At 53.1% G+C, this 18,974-nt stretch overlaps 1 protein-coding gene across 1 annotated transcript; it reads right to left on the bottom strand.

The window, feature by feature from the left end:
* Window positions 1-619: 619 nt before the first annotated feature.
* On the bottom strand, window positions 620-17,343 carry LOC131261857 (mucin-12-like). Its single transcript, XM_058263702.1, has 15 exons — window positions 17,293-17,343; window positions 16,799-17,140; window positions 14,654-14,983; window positions 14,114-14,416; window positions 11,873-12,553; window positions 11,441-11,500; window positions 11,054-11,149; window positions 10,064-10,150; window positions 9,767-9,826; window positions 9,308-9,367; window positions 8,201-8,395; window positions 5,771-6,370; window positions 2,255-4,399; window positions 938-1,585; window positions 620-875 (listed from the first exon to the last, which is right to left on the bottom strand). Exons 1-15 carry the CDS (start codon window positions 17,341-17,343, stop codon window positions 648-650), a joined length of 5,886 nt encoding a protein of 1,961 aa, XP_058119685.1. The 3' UTR covers window positions 620-647.
* Between the last annotated feature and the right edge of the window lie 1,631 nt (window positions 17,344-18,974).

The following is an 18,974-nucleotide window of genomic DNA, read 5'->3' as shown; positions in this document are numbered from 1 at the left end:
ACTACAGACTTCCACATTTGGAGCGTCCTTTCGCTCCTCGGTAGACAAGTCGGTGCGATGTTCGTTCGGAAACAAAATCTTGCTTACGTTTCATGATGCCTTGCTGCTTTCGAGCGAAATGCGGCGAACAACAACCGTTCCTGATAATGTCTCAGTAATCGTTTCGGTTTGTACAAAACATTAGGTTAGAGAGGGTTAGAAGAAGGAAAATTGTCTAACCAAGCTGAAGTCTTTGCTGATGGTCCCACAGCGACTAGTATACTTAACATTCAATTAATAATGAAATGAAATTAATGAATCAGTTCTACTTATTTTCTTAGAATCTTCTATGACCCACTTTAATTAGAGTATAAGGTGAAATACACGATATAAATTAATGTTTAACGATAATTTACAGTAGACGGCTACATTTTCTAATAAGATTCCACCACTTTATCTTGTTTCACATAAAACAAGTCGTCATTCCTTTAATGTCATCAATAATGTGTTGAAATTGCCCTTAAGTAATATATTCACAATTCCCATTGGATGTTCAATAGTTTTGATAAGCATTTATTTGTAAATTATTGCACTTCTCTTCGCCCACAATTTAATTGACATAAAAACTATGCATCCCAGCGATATCAGTTTACTTCCACCCGATCGACTCATTTGTCCAGTTCTCTCTGAAGTGCAACGTCGCTAGAGTTTTCTCCCTTCACGCACTGATTTAACTTCGACATTCCGTTGTTGAACAGCTCCGTGCGCGCTGTATAGGCACTTTGGTAGCAGCTTTTGGCCATCGTTGTGACGTATCCCATGAGATTAGATCCCTGACTGATCGCATTCTGCAGGCTGCTAAAATAGGCTGCGCTTCTTGGAACATAATGTGGTAACTAGAACGCACAGGAAAAACTGTTAAAAAACCTTCTGATAGGGTCTCAGATCTTGTACTTACAGTCCTCAAAAGGCAGGCGAGCGTTTGGCCACTAGGTTGTTGGGTACGAAGACACTTTGTTTGAATGTTGCCATACTCCTGACCGATCCGTTGGACTGTCATCCTTCTTACCGCAGCGCCACGGGGATTTTCCATGTTCGCATTGAAGATGTCGTCGCAGGTTACAATCTCCAAATTCATGTCCTCCATGAACCTGGGCAATCCGGCGTGCAGCTTGTCCCAGCACTCCTGGCTTCGCGTGCTACAAACTCCGCTGGACTTGAGGGATCGATCGACGAGATCGGTAAAGCTGTTGTACGATTTCTGAACGAAATTTTTCAACTCGAAAAGCATATTGATACGAGTCGATTCGTAAAACTGCATTTGAGATTCAATGGATTCTCGAATTGAAGCTTCAAACTTTGTTACAATACCTTCCATTTTTTTATAAAAGGAATTAGAACTGACAGAGACCTTATTGATGTCCTTGACGAGCTTGCGATAGCTGGGAAACTTTCTACGCTCAGGTGGAACACTTGCAGAGGAAACGTTCAAATGCGGTTTCAGCTTGGCAAACAAGTGTCTCAAAGCAGGCGGGGGTGGATTATAATCAAGGCATTCTTCGATTGGTTCCGAAGGAGTCGTAGACGGCAAGTCGGTAGTACTTGTCTCTCCTTCAGCCGTCGCCTCTTCTGTCTCTCCTTCAGCCATCGTCTCTTCTGTCTCTCCTTCAGCGGACGTCTCTTCTGTCTCTCCTTCAGCCGTCGTCTCTGCTGTCTCTCCTTCAGTTGTGGTGGCTTCTGTCTCTCCTTCAGCCGTCGTCTCTTCCGTCTCTCCTTCCGCCGTCGTTTCTTCTATCTCTCCTTCAGCCGTCATCTCTTCTGTCTCTCCTTCAGCCGTCGTCTCTTCTGTTTCTCCTTCGGCTGTCGTCTCTTCTGTCTCTCCTTCAGCCGTCGTCTCTTCTGTCTCTCCTTCCGCCGTCGTCTCTTCTGTCTCTCCTTCAGCCGTCGTCTCTTCTGTCTCTCCTTCAGCCGTCGTCTCTTCTGTCTCTCCTTCAGCCGTCGTCTCTTCTGTTTCTACTTCAGCCGTCGTCTCTTCTGTCTCTCCTTCCGCCGTCGTCTCTTCTGTCTCTCCTTCAGCCGTCGTCTCTTCTGTCTCTCCTTCAGCTGTGGTGGCTTCTGTCTCTCCTTCAGCCGTCGTCTGTTCTGTCTCTCCCTCAGCCGTCGTCTCTTCTGTCTCTCCTTCAGCCGTCGTCTCTTCTGTCTCTCCTTCAGCCGTCGTCTCTTCTGTCTCTCCTTCAGCCGTCGTCTCTTCTGTCTCTCCTTCAGCTGTGGTGGCTTCTGTCTCTCCTTCCGCCGTCGTCTCTTCTGTCTCTCCTTCAGCCGTCGTCTCTTCTGTCTCTCCTTCCGCCGTCGTCTCTTCTGTCTCTCCTTCAGCCGTCGTCTCTTCTGTCTCTCCTTCCGCCGTCGTCTCTTCTGTCTCTCCTTCAGCCGTCGTCTCTTCTGTCTCTCCTTCAGCCGTCGTCTCTTCTGTCTCTCCTTCAGCCGTCGTCTCTTCTGTTTCTACTTCAGCCGTCGTCTCTTCTGTCTCTCCTTCCGCCGTCGTCTCATCTGTCTCTCCTTCAGCCGTCGTCTCTTCTGTCTCTCCTTCCGCCGTCGTCTCTTCTGTCTCTCCTTCCGCCGTCGTCTCTTCTGTCTCTCCTTCAGCTGTGGTGGCTTCTGTCTCTCCTTCAGCCGTCGTCTCTTCTGTCTCTCCTTCCGCCGTCGTCTCTTCTGTCTCTCCTTCAGCCGTCGTCTCTTCTGTCTCTCCTTCAGCCGTCGTCTCTTCTGTCTCTCCTTCAGCCGTCGTCTCTTCTGTCTCTCCTTCCGCCGTCGTCTCTTCTGTCTCTCCTTCAGCCGTCGTCTCTTCTGTCTCTCCTTCCGCCGTCGTCTCTTCTGTCTCTCCTTCAGCCGTCGTCTCTTCTGTCTCTCCTTCAGCCGTCGTCTCTTCTGTCTCTCCTTCAGCCGTCGTCTCTTCTGTTTCTCCTTCGGCTGTCGTCTCTTCTGTCTCTCCTTCAGCCGTCGTCTCTTCTGTCTCTCCTTCAGCCGTCGTCTCTTCTGTTTCTCCTTCAGCCGTCGTCTCTTCTGTCTCTCCTTCAGCAGTGGTGGCTTCTGTCTCTCCTTCCGCCGTCGTCTCTTCTGTCTCTCCATCAGCCGTCGTCTCTTCTGTTTCTCCTTCAGCCGTCGTCTCTTCTGTCTCTCCTTCCGCCGTCGTCTCTTCTGTCTCTCCTTCAGCCGTCGTCTCTTCTGTCTCTCCTTCCGCCGTCGTCTCTTCTGTCTCTCCTTCCGCCGTCGTCTCTTCTGTCTCTCCTTCCGCCGTCGTCTCTTCTGTCTCTCCTTCAGCCGTCGTCTCTTCTGTTTCTCCTTCCGCCGTCGTCTCTTCTGTCTCTCCTTCAGCAGTGGTGGCTTCTGTCTCTCCTTCCGCCGTCGTCTCTTCTGTCTCTCCTTCAGCCGTCGTCTCTTCTGTCTCTCCTTCAGCCGTCGTTTCTTCTGTCTCTCCTTCCGCCGTCGTCTCTTCTGTCTCTCCTTCCGCCGTCGTCTCTTCTGTCTCTCCTTCCGCCGTCGTCTCTTCTGTCTCTCCTTCAGCCGTCGTCTCTTCTGTCTCTCCTTCAGCCGTCGTCTCTTCTGTTTCTCCTTCAGCCGTCGTCTCTTCTGTCTCTCCTTCAGCAGTGGTGGCTTCTGTCTCTCCTTCCGCCGTCGTCTCTTCTGTCTCTCCTTCAGCCGTCGTCTCTTCTGTTTCTCCTTCAGCCGTCGTCTCTTCTGTCTCTCCTTCCGCCGTCGTCTCTTCTGTCTCTCCTTCCGCCGTCGTCTCTTCTGTCTCTCCTTCAGCCGTCGTCTCTTCTGTCTCTCCTTCCGCCGTCGTCTCTTCTGTCTCTCCTTCCGCCGTCGTCTCTTCTGTCTCTCCTTCCGCCGTCGTCTCTTCTGTCTCTCCTTCAGCCGTCGTCTCTTCTGTCTCTCCTTCAGCCGTCGTCTCTTCTGTCTCTCCTTCCGCCGTCGTCTCTTCTGTCTCTCCTTCAGCCGTCGTCTCTTCTGTTTCTCCTTCAGCCGTCGTCTCTTCTGTCTCTCCTTCAGCCGTCGTCTCTTCTGTCTCTCCTTCAGCCGTCGTCTCTTCTGTTTCTCCTTCAGCCGTCGTCTCTTCTGTCTCTCCTTCAGCAGTGGTGGCTTCTGTCTCTCCTTCCGCCGTCGTCTCTTCTGTCTCTCCTTCCGCCGTCGTCTCTTCTGTCTCTCCTTCAGCCGTCGTCTCTTCTGTCTCTCCTTCCGCCGTCGTCTCTTCTGTCTCTCCTTCCGCCGTCGTCTCTTCTGTCTCTCCTTCCGCCGTCGTCTCTTCTGTCTCTCCTTCAGCCGTCGTCTCTTCTGTCTCTCCTTCAGCCGTCGTCTCTTCTGTCTCTCCTTCCGCCGTCGTCTCTTCTGTCTCTCCTTCAGCCGTCGTCTCTTCTGTTTCTCCTTCAGCCGTCGTCTCTTCTGTCTCTCCTTCAGCCGTCGTCTCTTCTGTCTCTCCTTCCGCCGTCGTCTCTTCTGTCTCTCCTTCCGCCGTCGTCTCTTCTGTCTCTCCTTCCGCCGTCGTCTCTTCTGTCTCTCCTTCAGCCGTCGTCTCTTCTGTCTCTCCTTCCGCCGTCGTCTCTTCTGTCTCTCCTTCAGCCGTCGTCTCTTCTGTTTCTCCTTCAGCCGTCGTCTCTTCTGTCTCTCCTTCAGCCGTCGTCTCTTCTGTCTCTCCTTCAGCCGTCGTCTCTTCTGTCTCTCCTTCAGCCGTCGTCTCTTCTGTCTCTCCTTCAGCCGTCGTCTCTTCTGTTTCTCCTTCAGCCGTCGTCTCTTCTGTCTCTCCTTCAGCCGTCGTCTCTTCTGTCTCTCCTTCAGCCGTCGTCTCTTCTGTTTCTCCTTCCGCCGTCGTCTCTTCTGTTTCTCCTTCAGCCGTCGTCTCTTCTGTCTCTCCTTCAGCAGTGGTGGCTTCTGTCTCTCCTTCCGCCGTCGTCTCTTCTGTCTCTCCTTCAGCCGTCGTCTCTTCTGTTTCTCCTTCAGCCGTCGTCTCTTCTGTCTCTCCTTCCGCCGTCGTCTCTTCTGTCTCTCCTTCCGCCGTCGTCTCTTCTGTCTCTCCTTCAGCCGTCGTCTCTTCTGTCTCTCCTTCAGCCGTCGTCTCTTCTGTCTCTCCTTCCGCCGTCGTCTCTTCTGTCTCTCCTTCCGCCGTCGTCTCTTCTGTCTCTCCTTCAGCCGTCGTCTCTTCTGTCTCTCCTTCAGCCGTCGTCTCTTCTGTCTCTCCTTCCGCCGTCGTCTCTTCTGTCTCTCCTTCCGCCGTCGTCTCTTCTGTTTCTCCTTCAGCCGTCGTCTCTTCTGTCTCTCCTTCCGCCGTCGTCTCTTCTGTCTCTCCTTCAGCCGTCGTCTCTTCTGTCTCTCCTTCAGCCGTCGTCTCTTCTGTCTCTCCTTCCGCCGTCGTCTCTTCTGTCTCTCCTTCCGCCGTCGTCTCTTCTGTCTCTCCTTCAGCCGTCGTCTCTTCTGTCTCTCCTTCAGCCGTCGTCTCTTCTGTCTCTCCTTCCGCCGTCGTCTCTTCTGTCTCTCCTTCAGCCGTCGTCTCTTCTGTTTCTCCTTCAGCCGTCGTCTCTTCTGTCTCTCCTTCAGCCGTCGTCTCTTCTGTCTCTCCTTCAGCCGTCGTCTCTTCTGTTTCTCCTTCCGCCGTCGTCTCTTCTGTCTCTCCTTCAGCAGTGGTGGCTTCTGTCACTCCTTCAGCCGTCGTCTCTTCTGTCTCTCCTTCCGCCGTCGTCTCTTCTGTCTCTCCTTCAGCCGTCGTCTCTTCTGTTTCTCCTTCCGCCGTCGTCTCTTCTGTCTCTCCTTCAACAGTGGTGGCTTCTGTCTCTCCTTCCGCCGTCGTCTCTTCTGTCTCTCCTTCAGCCGTCGTCTCTTCTGTCTCTCCTTCAGCCGTCGTTTCTTCTGTCTCTCCTTCCGCCGTCGTCTCTTCTGTCTCTCTATCCGCCGTCGTCTCTTCTGTCTCTCCTTCCGCCGTCGTCTCTTCTGTCTCTCCTTCAGCCGTCGTCTCTTCTGTCTCTCCTTCAGCCGTCGTCTCTTCTGTTTCTCCTTCAGCCGTCGTCTCTTCTGTCTCTCCTTCAGCAGTGGTGGCTTCTGTCTCTCCTTCCGCCGTCGTCTCTTCTGTCTCTCCTTCAGCCGTCGTCTCTTCTGTTTCTCCTTCAGCCGTCGTCTCTTCTGTCTCTCCTTCCGCCGTCGTCTCTTCTGTTTCTCCTTCCGCCGTCGTCTCTTCTGTCTCTCCTTCCGCCGTCGTCTCTTCTGTTTCTCCTTCGGCTGTCGTCTCTTCTGTCTCTCCTTCAGCCGTCGTCTCTTCTGTCTCTCCTTCCGCCGTCGTCTCTTCTGTCTCTCCTTCAGCCGTCGTCTCTTCTGTTTCTCCTTCAGCCGTCGTGTCTTCTGTCTCTCCTTCAGCCGTCGTCTCTTCTGTCTCTCCTTCAGCCGTCGTCTCTTCTGTCTCTCCTTCAGCAGTGGTGGCTTCTGTCTCTCCTTCCGCCGTCGTCTCTTCTGTCTCTCCTTCAGCCGTCGTCTCTTGTGTCTCTCCTTCAGCCGTCGTCTCTTCTGTCTCTCCTTCAGCCGTCGTCTCTTCTGTCTCTCCTTCAGCCGTCGTCTCTTCTGTCTCTCCTTCAGCCGTCGTCTCTTGTGTCTCTCCTTCAGCCGTCGTCTCTTCTGTCTCTCCTTCCGCCGTCGTCTCTTCTGTCTCTCCTTCAGCTGTGTTGGCTTCTGTCTCTCCTTCAGCCGTCGTCTCTTCTGTCTCTCCTTCAGCCGTCGTCTCTTCTGTCTCTCCTTCAGCCGTCGTTTCTTCTGTCTCTCCTTCCGCCGTCGTCTCTTCTGTCTCTCCTTCCGCCGTCGTCTCTTCTGTCTCTCCTTCCGCCGTCGTCTCTTCTGTCTCTCCTTCAGCCGTCGTCTCTTCTGTCTCTCCTTCAGCCGTCGTCTCTTCTGTTTCTCCTTCAGCCGTCGTCTCTTCTGTCTCTCCTTCAGCTGTGGTGGCTTCTGTCACTCCTTCAGCCGTCGTCTCTTCTGTCTCTCCTTCAGCCGTCGTCTCTTCTGTCTCTCCTTCAGCCGTCGTCTCTTGTGTCTCTCCTTCAGCCGTCGTCTCTTCTGTCTCTCCTTCAGCCGTCGTCTCTTCTGTCTCTCCTTCAGCCGTCGTCTCTTCTGTCTCTCCTTCAGCCGTCGTCTCTTCTATCTCTCCTTCCGCCGTCGTCTCTTCTGTCTCTCCTTCAGCCGTCGTCTCTTCTGTCTCTCCTTCCGCCGTCGTCTCTTCTGTCTCTCCTTCAGCCGTCGTCTCTTCTGTTTCTCCTTCAGCCGTCGTCTCTTCTGTCTCTCCTTCAGCTGTGGTGGATTCTGTCACTCCTTCAGCCGTCGTCTCTTCTGTCTCTCCTTCGGCCGTCGTCTCTTCTGTCTCTCCTTCAGCCGTCGTCTCTTCTGTCTCTCCTTCAGCCGTCGTCTCTTCTGTCTCTCCTTCAGCAGTGGTGGCTTCTGTCTCTCCTTCCGCCGTCGTCTCTTCTGTCTCTCCTTCAGCCGTCGTCTCTTCTGTCTCTCCTTCAGCCGTCGTCTCTTCTATCTCTCCTTCAGCCGTCGTCTCTTCTGTCTCTCCTTCCGCCGTCGTCTCTTCTGTCTCTCCTTCAGCCGTCGTCTCTTCTGTTTCTCCTTCAGCCGTCGTGTCTTCTGTCTCTCCTTCAGCTGTGGTGGCTTCTGTCTCTCCTTCAGCCGTCGTCTCTTGTGTCTCTCCTTCAGCCGTCGTCTCTTCTGTCTCTCCTTCAGCCGTCGTCTCTTGTGTCTCTCCTTCAGCCGTCGTCTCTTCTGTCTCTCCTTCAGCCGTCGTCTCTTCTGTCTCTCCTTCAGCCGTCGTCTCTTGTGTCTCTCCTTCAGCCGTCGTCTCTTCTGTCTCTCCTTCAGCCGTCGTCTCTTCTGTCTCTCCTTCAGCAGTGGTGGCTTCTGTCCCTCCTTCCGCCGTCGTCTCTTCTGTCTCTCCTTCAGCCGTGGTCTCTTCTGTCTCTCCTTCAGCCGTCGTCTCTTCTATCTCTCCTTCAGCCGTCGTCTCTTCTGTCTCTCCTTCAGCTGTGGTGGCTTCTGTCTCTCCTTCGGCCGTCGTCTCTTCTGTCTCTCCTTCAGCCGTCGTCTCTTCTGTCTCTCCTTCAGCCGTCGTCTCTTCTGTCTTTCCTTCAGCCGTCGTCTCTTCTGTCTCTCCTTCAGCCGTCGTCTCTTCTGTCTCTCCTTCCGCCGTCGTCTCTTCTGTCTCTCCTTCCGCCGTCGTCTCTTCTGTCTCTCCTTCAGCCGTCGTCTCTTCTGTCTCTCCTTCAGCTGTGGTGGCTTCTGTCTCTCCTTCAGCCGTCGTCTCTTCTGTCTCTCCTTCAGCAGTGGTGGCTTCTGTCTCTCCTTCAGCCGTCGTCTCTTCTGTCTCTCCTTCCGCCGTCGTCTCTTCTGTCTCTCCTTCAGCCGTCGTCTCTTCTGTCTCTCCTTCCGCCGTCGTCTCTTCTGTCTCTCCTTCAGCCGTCGTCTCTTCTGTCTCTCCTTCAGCCGTCGTCTCTTCTGTCTCTCCTTCAGCCGTCGTCTCTTCTGTCTCTCCTTCAGCCGTCGTCTCTTCTGTCTCTCCTTCAGCCGTCGTCTCTTCTGTCTCTCCTTCCGCCGTCGTCTCTTCTGTCTCTCCTTCAGCCGTCGTCTCTTCTGTCTCTCCTTCAGCCGTCGTCTCTTCTGTCTCTCCTTCAGCCGTCGTCTCTTCTGTCTCTCCTTCAGCCGTCGTCTCTTCTGTTTCTCCTTCGGCTGTCGTCTCTTCTGTCTCTCCTTCAGCCGTCGTCTCTTCTGTCTCTCCTTCAGCCGTCGTCTCTTCTGTTTCTCCTTCAGCCGTCGTCTCTTCTGTCTCTCCTTCAGCAGTGGTGGCTTCTGTCTCTCCTTCCGCCGTCGTCTCTTCTGTCTCTCCTTCAGCCGTCGTCTCTTCTGTTTCTCCTTCAGCCGTCGTCTCTTCTGTCTCTCCTTCAGCCGTCGTCTCTTCTGTCTCTCCTTCAGCCGTCGTCTCTTCTGTCTCTCCTTCAGCCGTCGTCTCTTCTGTCTCTCCTTCCGCCGTCGTCTCTTCTGTCTCTCCTTCCGCCGTCGTCTCTTCTGTCTCTCCTTCCGCCGTCGTCTCTTCTGTCTCTCCTTCAGCCGTCGTCTCTTCTGTTTCTCCTTCCGCCGTCGTATCTTCTGTCTCTCCTTCAGCAGTGGTGGCTTCTGTCTCTCCTTCCGCCGTCGTCTCTTCTGTCTCTCCTTCAGCCGTCGTCTCTTCTATCTCTCCTTCAGCCGTCGTTTCTTCTGTCTCTCCTTCCGCCGTCGTCTCTTCTGTCTCTCCTTCCGCCGTCGTCTCTTCTGTCTCTCCTTCCGCCGTCGTCTCTTCTGTCTCTCCTTCAGCCGTCGTCTCTTCTGTCTCTCCTTCAGCCGTCGTCTCTTCTGTCTCTCCTTCAGCCGTCGTCTCTTCTGTCTCTCCTTCAGCCGTCGTCTCTTCTGTCTCTCCTTCCGCCGTCGTCTCTTCTGTCTCTCCTTCAGCCGTCGTCTCTTCTGTTTCTCCTTCAGCCGTCGTTTCTTCTGTCTCTCCTTCCGCCGTCGTCTCTTCTGTCTCTCCTTCAGCCGTCGTCTCTTCTGTCTCTCCTTCAGCCGTCGTCTCTTCTGTCTCTCCTTCCGCCGTCGTCTCTTCTGTCTCTCCTTCAGCCGTCGTCTCTTCTGTCTCTCCTTCAGCCGTCGTCTCTTCTGTCTCTCCTTCAGCCGTCGTTACTTCTTTCTCTCCTTCCGCCGTCGTCTCTTCTGTCTCTCCTTCCGCCGTCGTCTCTTCTGTCTCTCCTTCCGCCGTCGTCTCTTCTGTCTCTCCTTCAGCCGTCGTCTCTTCTGTCTCTCCTTCAGCCGTCGTCTCTTCTGTCTCTCCTTCAGCCGTCGTCTCTTCTGTCTCTCCTTCCGCCGTCGTCTCTTCTGTCTCTCCTTCAGCCGTCGTCTCTTCTGTCTCTCCTTCAGCCGTCGTCTCTTCTGTCTCTCCTTCAGCCGTCGTCTCTTCTGTCTCTCCTTCCGCCGTCGTCTCTTCTGTCTCTCCTTCCGCCGTCGTCTCTTCTGTCTCTCCTTCCGCCGTCGTCTCATCTGTCTCTCCTTCCGCCGTCGTCGCTTCTGTCTCTCCTTCCGCCTTCGTCTCTTCTGTCTCTCCTTCAGCCGTCGTCTCTTCTGTCTCTCCTTCAGCCGTCGTCTCTTCTGTCTCTCCTTCCGCCGTCGTCTCTTCTGTCTCTCCTTCAGCCGTCGTCTCTTCTGTTTCTCCTTCGGCTGTCGTCTCTTCTGTCTCTCCTTCAGCCGTCGTCTCTTCTGTCTCTCCTTCCGCCGTCGTCTCTTCTGTCTCTCCTTCAGCCGTCGTCTCTTCTGTTTCTCCTTCAGCCGTCGTGTCTTCTGTCTCTCCTTCAGCTGTGGTGGCTTCTGTCACTCCTTCAGCCGTCGTCTCTTCTGTCTCTCCTTCAGCCGTCGTCTCTTCTGTCTCTCCTTCAGCCGTCGTCTCTTGTGTCTCTCCTTCAGCCGTCGTCTCTTCTGTTTCTCCTTCAGCCGTCGTCTCTTCTGTCTCTCCTTCAGCCGTCGTCTCATCTGTCTCTCCTTCAGCCGTCGTCTCTTCTGTCTCTCCTTCCGCCGTCGTCTCTTCTGCCTCTCCTTCAGCCGTCGTCTCTTCTGTCTCTCCTTCAGCCGTCGTCTCTTCTGTCTCTCCTTCCGCCGTCGTCTCTTCTGTCTCTCCTTCAGCCGTCGTCTCTTCTGTCTCTCCTTCAGCCGTCGTCTCTTGTGTCTCTCCTTCAGCCGTCGTCTCTTCTGTCTCTCCTTCCGCCGTCGTCTTTTCTGTCTCTCCTTCAGCCGTCGTCTCTTCTGTCTCTCCTTCAGCCGTCGTCTCTTCTGTCTCTCCTTCAGCCGTCGTCTCTTCTGTCTCTCCTTCAGCCGTCGTCTCTTCTGTCTCTCCTTCAGCCGTCGTCTCTTCTGTCTCTCCTTCCGCCGTCGTCTCTTCTGTTTCTCCTTCAGCCGTCGTCTCTTCTGTCTCTCCTTCAGCAGTGGTGGCTTCTGTCCCTCCTTCCGCCGTCGTCTCTTCTGTCTCTCCTTCAGCCGTCGTCTCTTCTGTCTCTCCTTCAGCAATGGTGGCTTCTGTCTCTCCTTCCGCCGTCGTCTCTTCTGTCTCTCCTTCAGCCGTCGTTTCTTCTGTTTCTCCTTCAGCCGTCGTCTCTTCTGTCTCTCCTTCCGCCGTCGTCTCTTCTGTCTCTCCTTCAGCCGTCGTCTCTTCTGTCTCTCCTTCAGCCGTCGTCTCTTCTGTCTCTCCTTCCGCCGTCGTCTCTTCTGTCTCTCCTTCCGCCGTCGTCTCTTCTGTCTCTCCTTCCGCCGTCGTCTCTTCTGTCTCTCCTTCAGCCGTCGTCTCTTCTGTTTCTCCTTCCGCCGTCGTCTCTTCTGTCTCTCCTTCAGCAGTGGTGGCTTCTGTCTCTCCTTCCGCCGTCGTCTTTTCTGTCTCTCCTTCAGCCGTCGTCTCTTCTGTCTCTCCTTCAGCCGTCGTTTCTTCTGTCTCTCCTTCCGCCGTCGTCTCTTCTGTCTCTCCTTCAGCCGTCGTCTCTTCTGTCTCTCCTTCCGCCGTCGTCTCTTCTGTCTCTCCTTCAGCCGTCGTCTCTTCTGTCTCTCCTTCAGCCGTCGTCTCTTCTGTTTCTCCTTCAGCCGTCGTCTCTTCTGTCTTTCCTTCAGCAGTGGTGGCTTCTGTCTCTCCTTCCGCCATCGTCTCTTCTGTCTCTCCTTCAGCCGTCGTCTCTTCTGTCTCTCCTTCCGCCGTCGTCTCTTCTGTCTCTCCTTCAGCCGTCGTCTCTTCTGTCTCTCCTTCCGCCGTCGTCTCTTCTGTCTCTCCTTCAGCCGTCGTCTCTTCTGTTTCTCCTTCAGCCGTCGTCTCTTCTGTCTCTCCTTCCGCCGTCGTCTCTTCTGTCTCTCCTTCCGCCGTCGTCTCTTCTGTCTCTCCTTCCGCCGTCGTCTCTTCTGTCTCTCCTTCCGCCGTCGTCTCTTCTGTCTCTCCTTCAGCCGTCGTCTCTTCTGTTTCTCCTTCAGCCGTCGTCTCTTCTGTCTCTCCTTCAGCCGTCGTCTCTTCTGTCTCTCCTTCAGCCGTCGTCTCTTCTGTCTCTCCTTCAGCCGTCGTCTCTTCTGTCTCTCCTTCAGCAGTGGTGGCTTCTGTCTCTCCTTCCGCCGTCGTCTCTTCTGTCTCTCCTTCAGCCGTCGTCTCTTCTGTCTCTCCTTCAGCCGTCGTCTCATCTGTCTCTCCTTCAGCCGTCGTCTCTTCTGTCTCTCCTTCAGCCGTCGTCTCTTCTGTCTCTCCTTCCGCCGTCGTCTCTTCTGTCTCTCCTTCAGCCGTCGTCTCTTCTGTCTCTCCTTCAGCCGTCGTCTCTTCTGTCTCTCCTTCAGCCGTCGTCTCTTCTGTTTCTCCTTCAGCCGTCGTCTCTTCTGTCTCTCCTTCAGCCGTCGTCTCTTCTGTCTCTCCTTCAGCCGTCGTCGCTTCTGTCTCTCCTTCCGCCTTCGTCTCTTCTGTCTCTCCTTCAGCCGTCGTCTCTTCTGTCTCTCCTTCAGCCGTCGTCTCTTCTGTCTCTCCTTCCGCCGTCGTCTCTTCTGTCTCTCCTTCAGCCGTCGTCTCTTCTGTCTCTCCTTCCGCCGTCGTCTCTTCTGTCTCTCCTTCAGCCGTCGTCTCTTCTGTCTCTCCTTCCGCCGTCGTCTCTTCTGTCTCTCCTTCAGCCGTCGTCTCTTCTGTTTCTCCTTCAGCCGTCGTGTCTTCTGTCTCTCCTTCAGCTGTGGTGGCTTCTGTCACTCCTTCAGCCGTCGTCTCTTCTGTCTCTCCTTCAGCCGTCGTCTCTTCTGTCTCTCCTTCAGCCGTCGTCTCTTCTGTCTCTCCTTCAGCCGTCGTCTCTTCTGTCTCTCCTTCAGCCGTCGTCTCTTCTGTCTCTCCTTCAGCCGTCGTCTCTTCTGTCTCTCCTTCAGCCGTCGTCTCTTCTATCTCTCCTTCAGCCGTCGTCTCTTCTGTCTCTCCTTCCGCCGTCGTCTCTTCTGTCTCTCCTTCCGCCGTCGTCTCTTCTGTCTCTCCTTCAGCCGTCGTCTCTTCTGTTTCTCCTTCCGCCGTCGTGTCTTCTGTCTCTCCTTCAGCTGTGGTGGCTTCTGTCACTCCTTCAGCCGTCGTCTCTTCTGTCTCTCCTTCAGCCGTCGTCTCTTCTGTCTCTCCTTCAGCCGTCGTCTCTTCTGTCTCTCCTTCAGCCGTCGTCTCTTCTGTTTCTCCTTCCGCCGTCGTCTCTTCTGTCTCTCCTTCAGCTTTGGTGGCTTCTGTCTCTCCTTCAGCCGTCGTCTCTTCTGTCTCTCCTTCAGCCGTCGTCTCTTCTGTCTCTCCTTCAGCCGTCGTCTCTTCTGTCTCTCCTTCAGCCGTCGTCTCTTGTGTCTCTCCTTCAGCCGTCGTCTCTTCTGTCTCTCCTTCAGCCGTCGTCTCTTCTGTCTCTCCTTCAGCCGTCGTCTCTTGTGTCTCTCCTTCAGCCGTCGTCTCTTGTGTCTCTCCTTCCGCCGTCGTCTCTTCTGTCTCTCCTTCAGCCGTCGTCTCTTCTGTCTCTCCTTCAGCCGTCGTCTCTTCTATCTCTCCTTCAGCCGTCGTCTCTTCTGTCTCTCCTTCAGCAGTGGTGGCTTCTGTCCCTCCTTCCGCCGTCGTCTCTTCTGTCTCTCCTTCCGCCGTCGTCTCTTCTGTTTCTCCTTCAGCCGTCGTCTCTTCTGTCTCTCCTTCCGCCGTCGTCTCATCTGTCTCTCCTTCAGCCGTCGTCTCTTCTGTCTCTCCTTCCGCCGTCGTCTCTTCTGTCTCTCCTTCAGCCGTCGTCTCTTCTGTCTCTCCTTCAGCCGTCGTCTCTTCTGTCTCTCCTTCCGCCGTCGTCTCTTCTGTCTCTCCTTCAGCCGTTGTCTCTTCTGTCTCTCCTTCAGCCGTCGTCTCTTCTGTCTCTCCTTCAGCCGTCGTCTCTTTTGTCTCTCCTTCAGCCGTCGTCTCTTCTGTCTCTCCTTCAGCTGTGGTGGCTTCTGTCTCTCCTTCAGCCGTCGTCTCTTCTGTCTCTCCTTCAGCAGTGGTGGCTTCTGTCTCTCCTTCAGCCGTCGTCTCTTCTGTCTCTCCTTCCGCCGTCGTCTCTTCTGTCTCTCCTTCAGCCGTCGTCTCTTCTGTCTCTCCTTCCGCCGTCGTCTCTTCTGTCTCTCCTTCAGCCGTCGTCTCTTCTGTCTCTCCTTCAGCCGTCGTCTCTTCTGTCTCTCCTTCAGCCGTCGTCTCTTCTGTCTCTCCTTCAGCCGTCGTCTCTTCTGTCTCTCCTTCAGCTGTGGTGGCTTCTGTCTCTCCTTCAGCCGTCGTCTCTTCTGTCTCTCCTTCAGCCGTCGTCTCTTCTGTCTCTCCTTCAGCTGTGGTGGCTTCTGTCTCTCCTTCAGCCGTCGTCTCTTCTGTCTCTCCTTCAGCAGTGGTGGCTTCTGTCTCTCCTTCAGCAGTCGTCTCTTCTGTCTCTCCTTCCGCCGTCGTCTCTTCTGTCTCTCCTTCAGCCGTCGTCTCTTCTGTCTCTCCTTCAGCCGTCGTCTCTTCTGTCTCTCCTTCAGCCGTCGTCTCTTCTGTTTCTCCTTCGGCTGTCGTCTCTTCTGTCTCTCCTTCAGCCGTCGTCTCTTCTGTCTCTCCTTCCGCCGTCGTCTCTTCTGTCTCTCCTTCAGCTGTGGTGGCTTCTGTCTCTCCTTCAGCCGTCGTCTCTTCTGTCTCTCCTTCAGCAGTGGTGGCTTCTGTCTCTCCTTCAGCCGTCGTCTCTTCTGTTTCTCCTTCGACTGTCGTCTCTTCTGTCTCTCCTTCAGCCGTCGTCTCTTCTGTCTCTCCTTCCGCCGTCGTCTCTTCTGTCTCCTCTTCCGCCTTCGTCTCTTCTGTTTCTCCTTCAGCCGTCGTCTCTTCTGTCTCTCCTTCCGCCGTCGTCTCTTCTGTTTCTCCTTCAGCCGTCGTCTCTTCTGTCTCTCCTTCAGCAGTGGTGGCTTCTGTCTCTCCTTCAGCTGTCGTCTCTTCTGTCTCTCCTTCCGCCATCGTCTCTTCTGTCTTTCCGTCCGCCGTCGTCTCTTCTGTCTCTCCTTCCGCCGTCGTCTCTTCTGTCTCTCCTTCAGCCGTCGTCTCTTCTGTCTTTCCTTCAGCCGTCGTCTCTTCTGTCTCTCCTTCAGCCGTTGTCTCTTCTGTTTCTCCTTCCGCCGTCTTCTCTTCTGTTTCTCCTTCAGCCGTCGTCTCTTCTGTCTCTCCTTCCGTCGTCGTGTCTTCTGTCTCTCCTTCCGCCGTCGTCTCTTCTGTCTCTCCTTCAGCCGTCGTCTCTTGTGTCTCTCCTTCAGCCGTCGTCTCTTCTGTCTCTCCTTCAGCCGTCGTCTCTTCTGTCTCTCCTTCCGCCGTCGTCTCTTCTGTCTCTCCTTCAGCCGTCGTCTCTTCTGTCTCTCCTTCAGCCGTCGTCTCTTCTGTTTCTCCTTCCACCGTCGTCTCTTCTGTCTCTCCTTCAGCCGTCGTCTCTTCTGTCTCTCCTTCAGCCGTCGTCTCTTCTGTCTCTCCTTCAGCCGTCGTCTCTTCTGTTTCTCCTTCCGCCGTCGTCTCTTCTGTCTCTCCTTCAGCCGTCGTCTCTTCTGTCTCTCCTTCCGCCGTCGTCTCTTCTGTCTCTCCTTCAGTCGTCGTCTCTTCTGTCTTTCCTTCAGCCGTCGTCTCTTCTGTCTCTCCTTCAGCTGTCGTCTCTTCTGTCTCTCCTTCCGCCATCGTCTCTTCTGTCTTTCCGTCCGCCGTCGTCTCTTCTGTCTCTCCTTCCGCCGTCGTCTCTTCTGTCTCTCCTTCAGCCGTCGTCTCTTCTGTCTCTCCTTCCGCCGTCGTCTCTTCTGTTTCTCCTTCAGCCGTCGTCTCTTCTGTCTCTCCTTCAGCCGTCGTCTCTTCTGTCTCTCCTTCAGCCGTCGTCTCTTCTGTCTCTCCTTCAGCCGTCGTCTCTTCTGTCTCTCCTTCCGCCGTCGTCTCTTCTGTCTCTCCTTCCGCCGTCGTCTCTTCTGTCTCTCCTTCCGCCGTCGTCTCTTCTGTCTCTCCTTCAGCCGTCGTCTCTTCTGTTTCTCCTTCGGCTGTCGTCTCTTCTGTCTCTCCTTCAGCCGTCGTCTCTTCTGTCTCTCCTTCCGCCGTCGTCTCTTCTGTCTCTCCTTCAGCCGTCGTCTCTTCTGTCTCTCCTTCAGCCGTCGTCTCTTCTGTTTCTCCTTCAGCCGTCGTCTCTTCTGTCTCTCCTTCAGCTGTGGTGGCTTCTGTCTCTCCTTCAGCCGTCGTCTCTTCTGTCTCTCCTTCAGCCGTCGTCTCTTGTGTCTCTCCTTCAGCCGTCGTCTCTTCTGTCTCTCCTTCAGCCGTCGTCTCTTCTGTCTCTCCTTCCGCCGTCGTCTCTTCTGTCTCTCCTTCAGCCGTCGTCTCTTCTGTCTCTCCTTCAGCCGTCGTCTCTTCTGTTTCTCCTTCCACCGTCGTCTCTTCTGTCTCTCCTTCAGTCGTCGTCTCTTCTGTCTCTCCTTCAGCCGTCGTCTCTTCTGTCTTTCCTTCAGCCGTCGTCTCTTCTGTCTCTCCTTCAGCCGTCGTCTCTTCTGTCTCTCCTTCAGCCGTCGTCTCTTCTGTCTCTCCTTCCGCCGTTGTCTCTTCTGTTTCTCCTTCCGCCGTCGTCTCTTCTGTTTCTCCTTCAGCCGTCGTCTCTTCTGTCTCTCCTTCAGCCGTCGTCTCTTCGGTCTCTTCTTCAGCTGTGGTGGCTTCTGTTTCTCCTTCAGCTGTGTTGGCTTCTGTCTCTCCTTCAGCCGTTGTCTCTTCTGTCTCTCCTTCAGCCCTCTCAGTTGTGTTGATATCGTCCACCTCGGTCGGTGTTGATTGTTTGGTTGTAGTATCCAATGTTTGTTCAGTGGTTGACTCCGATGGTGTGGTTGATTGCTCAGTTATTGATTGTTCAGATGTTGTTTGTTCTTGATCGATCGATGTTGATTGTGATGTGGTTGTTGTTGGAAAAATGTAATCCTTTATTTTTTTCACAATGTTCGGAACTAGATTATCAAAAACACTTTGTTTCACTTTTTCATCCACCGGAAACAACCGTCTTATCAATTCCGTCAGCTTGAACGATACGCCATTCCTCATTTCATCTTTTATTCCACCTTTTACACATGTTATGACCTGTTTCGAAAGTAACCAGACATTTAATCATATTAGAATTTGATCAGAATGTGTTTTACTTCTTTTATCACAGTCGGATTTCATTTTTCTCTCGGGAACCAACTATAATAAGATTCCTCGGATAATCACTTTTCACTAACAGCACAACTTACCATCATCATCACAAACACTCTGGGAAATAAACCAACTTTGCACTTTTCCATTTTCACTTCACTGTCTTGTTGAGGGAGGTCTTATCCTGGCCAAAGGTGTGCACTACTTACAACTCGAGTAGCGCGCGGGAAGTCTTTATATACCTGACTTTTCCTTGGGATCTAAACTGTGCACAAGTGTTCTTGTTGCACATCCCGCTATATTATTGTTGATCTATCGATCTGTCGCTCGTTAACGTTTATTGGTACTATCGTGCACCTCGTGGGAGATGAACAAGCAAACAATGCTTTCGCCATGGGCTTATCGACGCGGGCTGTTAAATCTGCGTTAACTCGTTAACTGACGACTCATTGCAACATGTTTGGACAATTGAAAGGAAGCAATCATCATTAGCTAACAAGCTTTATTAAACTAATATTGTGAAGGTACATCGTCGGACGTGCCTTACTTCACAATTTGTCCAGTGCAATTGGTCGGCACGATCATTGATGAACGATTGTAATGCGCTTTCAGTTTCAGATAACTTGATTTGTTTCGATTGCTTGTACCTTTCTAAAATGGTTTGAATTTTACTTACACAATCAGACCGTTGCTTCATCATTACCTGATTAATACAAGTAAGTCACCCATTCTCGGTTACGCTTCGTTAACCTTTCGAAGAAAACCAAACAAAAAAACCCATAAGCAACACACCGCCACAAGAATGTCTAAGCTTGAAAGATGGAACATCATAACTCAACCGCTACGAGTTGATACTTGCCGTGGGTTGTTGAGCCAATTTTTCCCTTTTGTGGCACATCATCCTTACTCTTCTCATCTTTGCGCATCAATCATTTTGAAATTGACTTTTCGATTCATCGTCGCCAGCATTCTGTAAGCGGTAGCGAGCCGACGAAGAAGTTAAAGGATAGAACCAACCATACACACACACACACACGCAGGCATCAAGCCGAGTAACTTACGTAATTAATGTGTTTGACATTCTAGGCGGCTTGTGTGCGGAAAATGAAAAATGAAGCGCTGCGCAAAAATAAAAAGAAAATGTTTTCGTTCGCGGTAAATGGCTGTTGGCGTTGACGTTGGCCCGATGGGAACGGGTGATGGAATGATGGAGAGCAAAAATGTTTGCATCGATCGAGTTTTCCATGCGATACCACCGTAAAGAGTATTCTTGTGGAGAATGTTTGTTTCTTTTTTCTTCAAAAATGTGCCACTCCATCAAAATTCCACGAGCTTCGATCCGAAAAAGTAAGCGAACACTCGCACGAACTTGTGGCAGACGGTCCTCCGCAGTTTAACGGAAACGATCGGCAAAAAACACCAGTAATTGCGTTCGAACCTATTTTCGAAACGAATCTTTTGAGGCTAGTTAGAAGCGGTAGGGAAATATTCCTCTTTACCAACGTCTGGCGCCGGATCTTGTTGTCGGCGAAAAATCAATACGGCGACATGTTTTGCGTTGGGTTGCGTTTTGGGTCTCCAGCATCCTTTCGTGCCTCGCGTAATGGTTTAATGATGAAACTTGCCACTTTTGTCATCTTGAAGAAGGACCCCGTAGAGAGGGTGGGGTGGGGGGTAGACGGGTGGAAGAACAAATTATTCATGCAATGTTCTGAATTTCTTCGTCATTTTGCTTGAGGGTGAGAATGATTTAGTTTGGAAAATGATTCCTGATAGCATC

This window comes from Anopheles coustani, chromosome 2 (genome assembly GCF_943734705.1).
Source record: "Anopheles coustani chromosome 2, idAnoCousDA_361_x.2, whole genome shotgun sequence".
NCBI classification, from domain to species: domain Eukaryota; kingdom Metazoa; phylum Arthropoda; class Insecta; order Diptera; family Culicidae; genus Anopheles; species Anopheles coustani.
The sequence above is the reverse complement of the archived record's forward strand: the minus strand, read 5'-3'. Positions and strand labels throughout refer to the sequence as shown.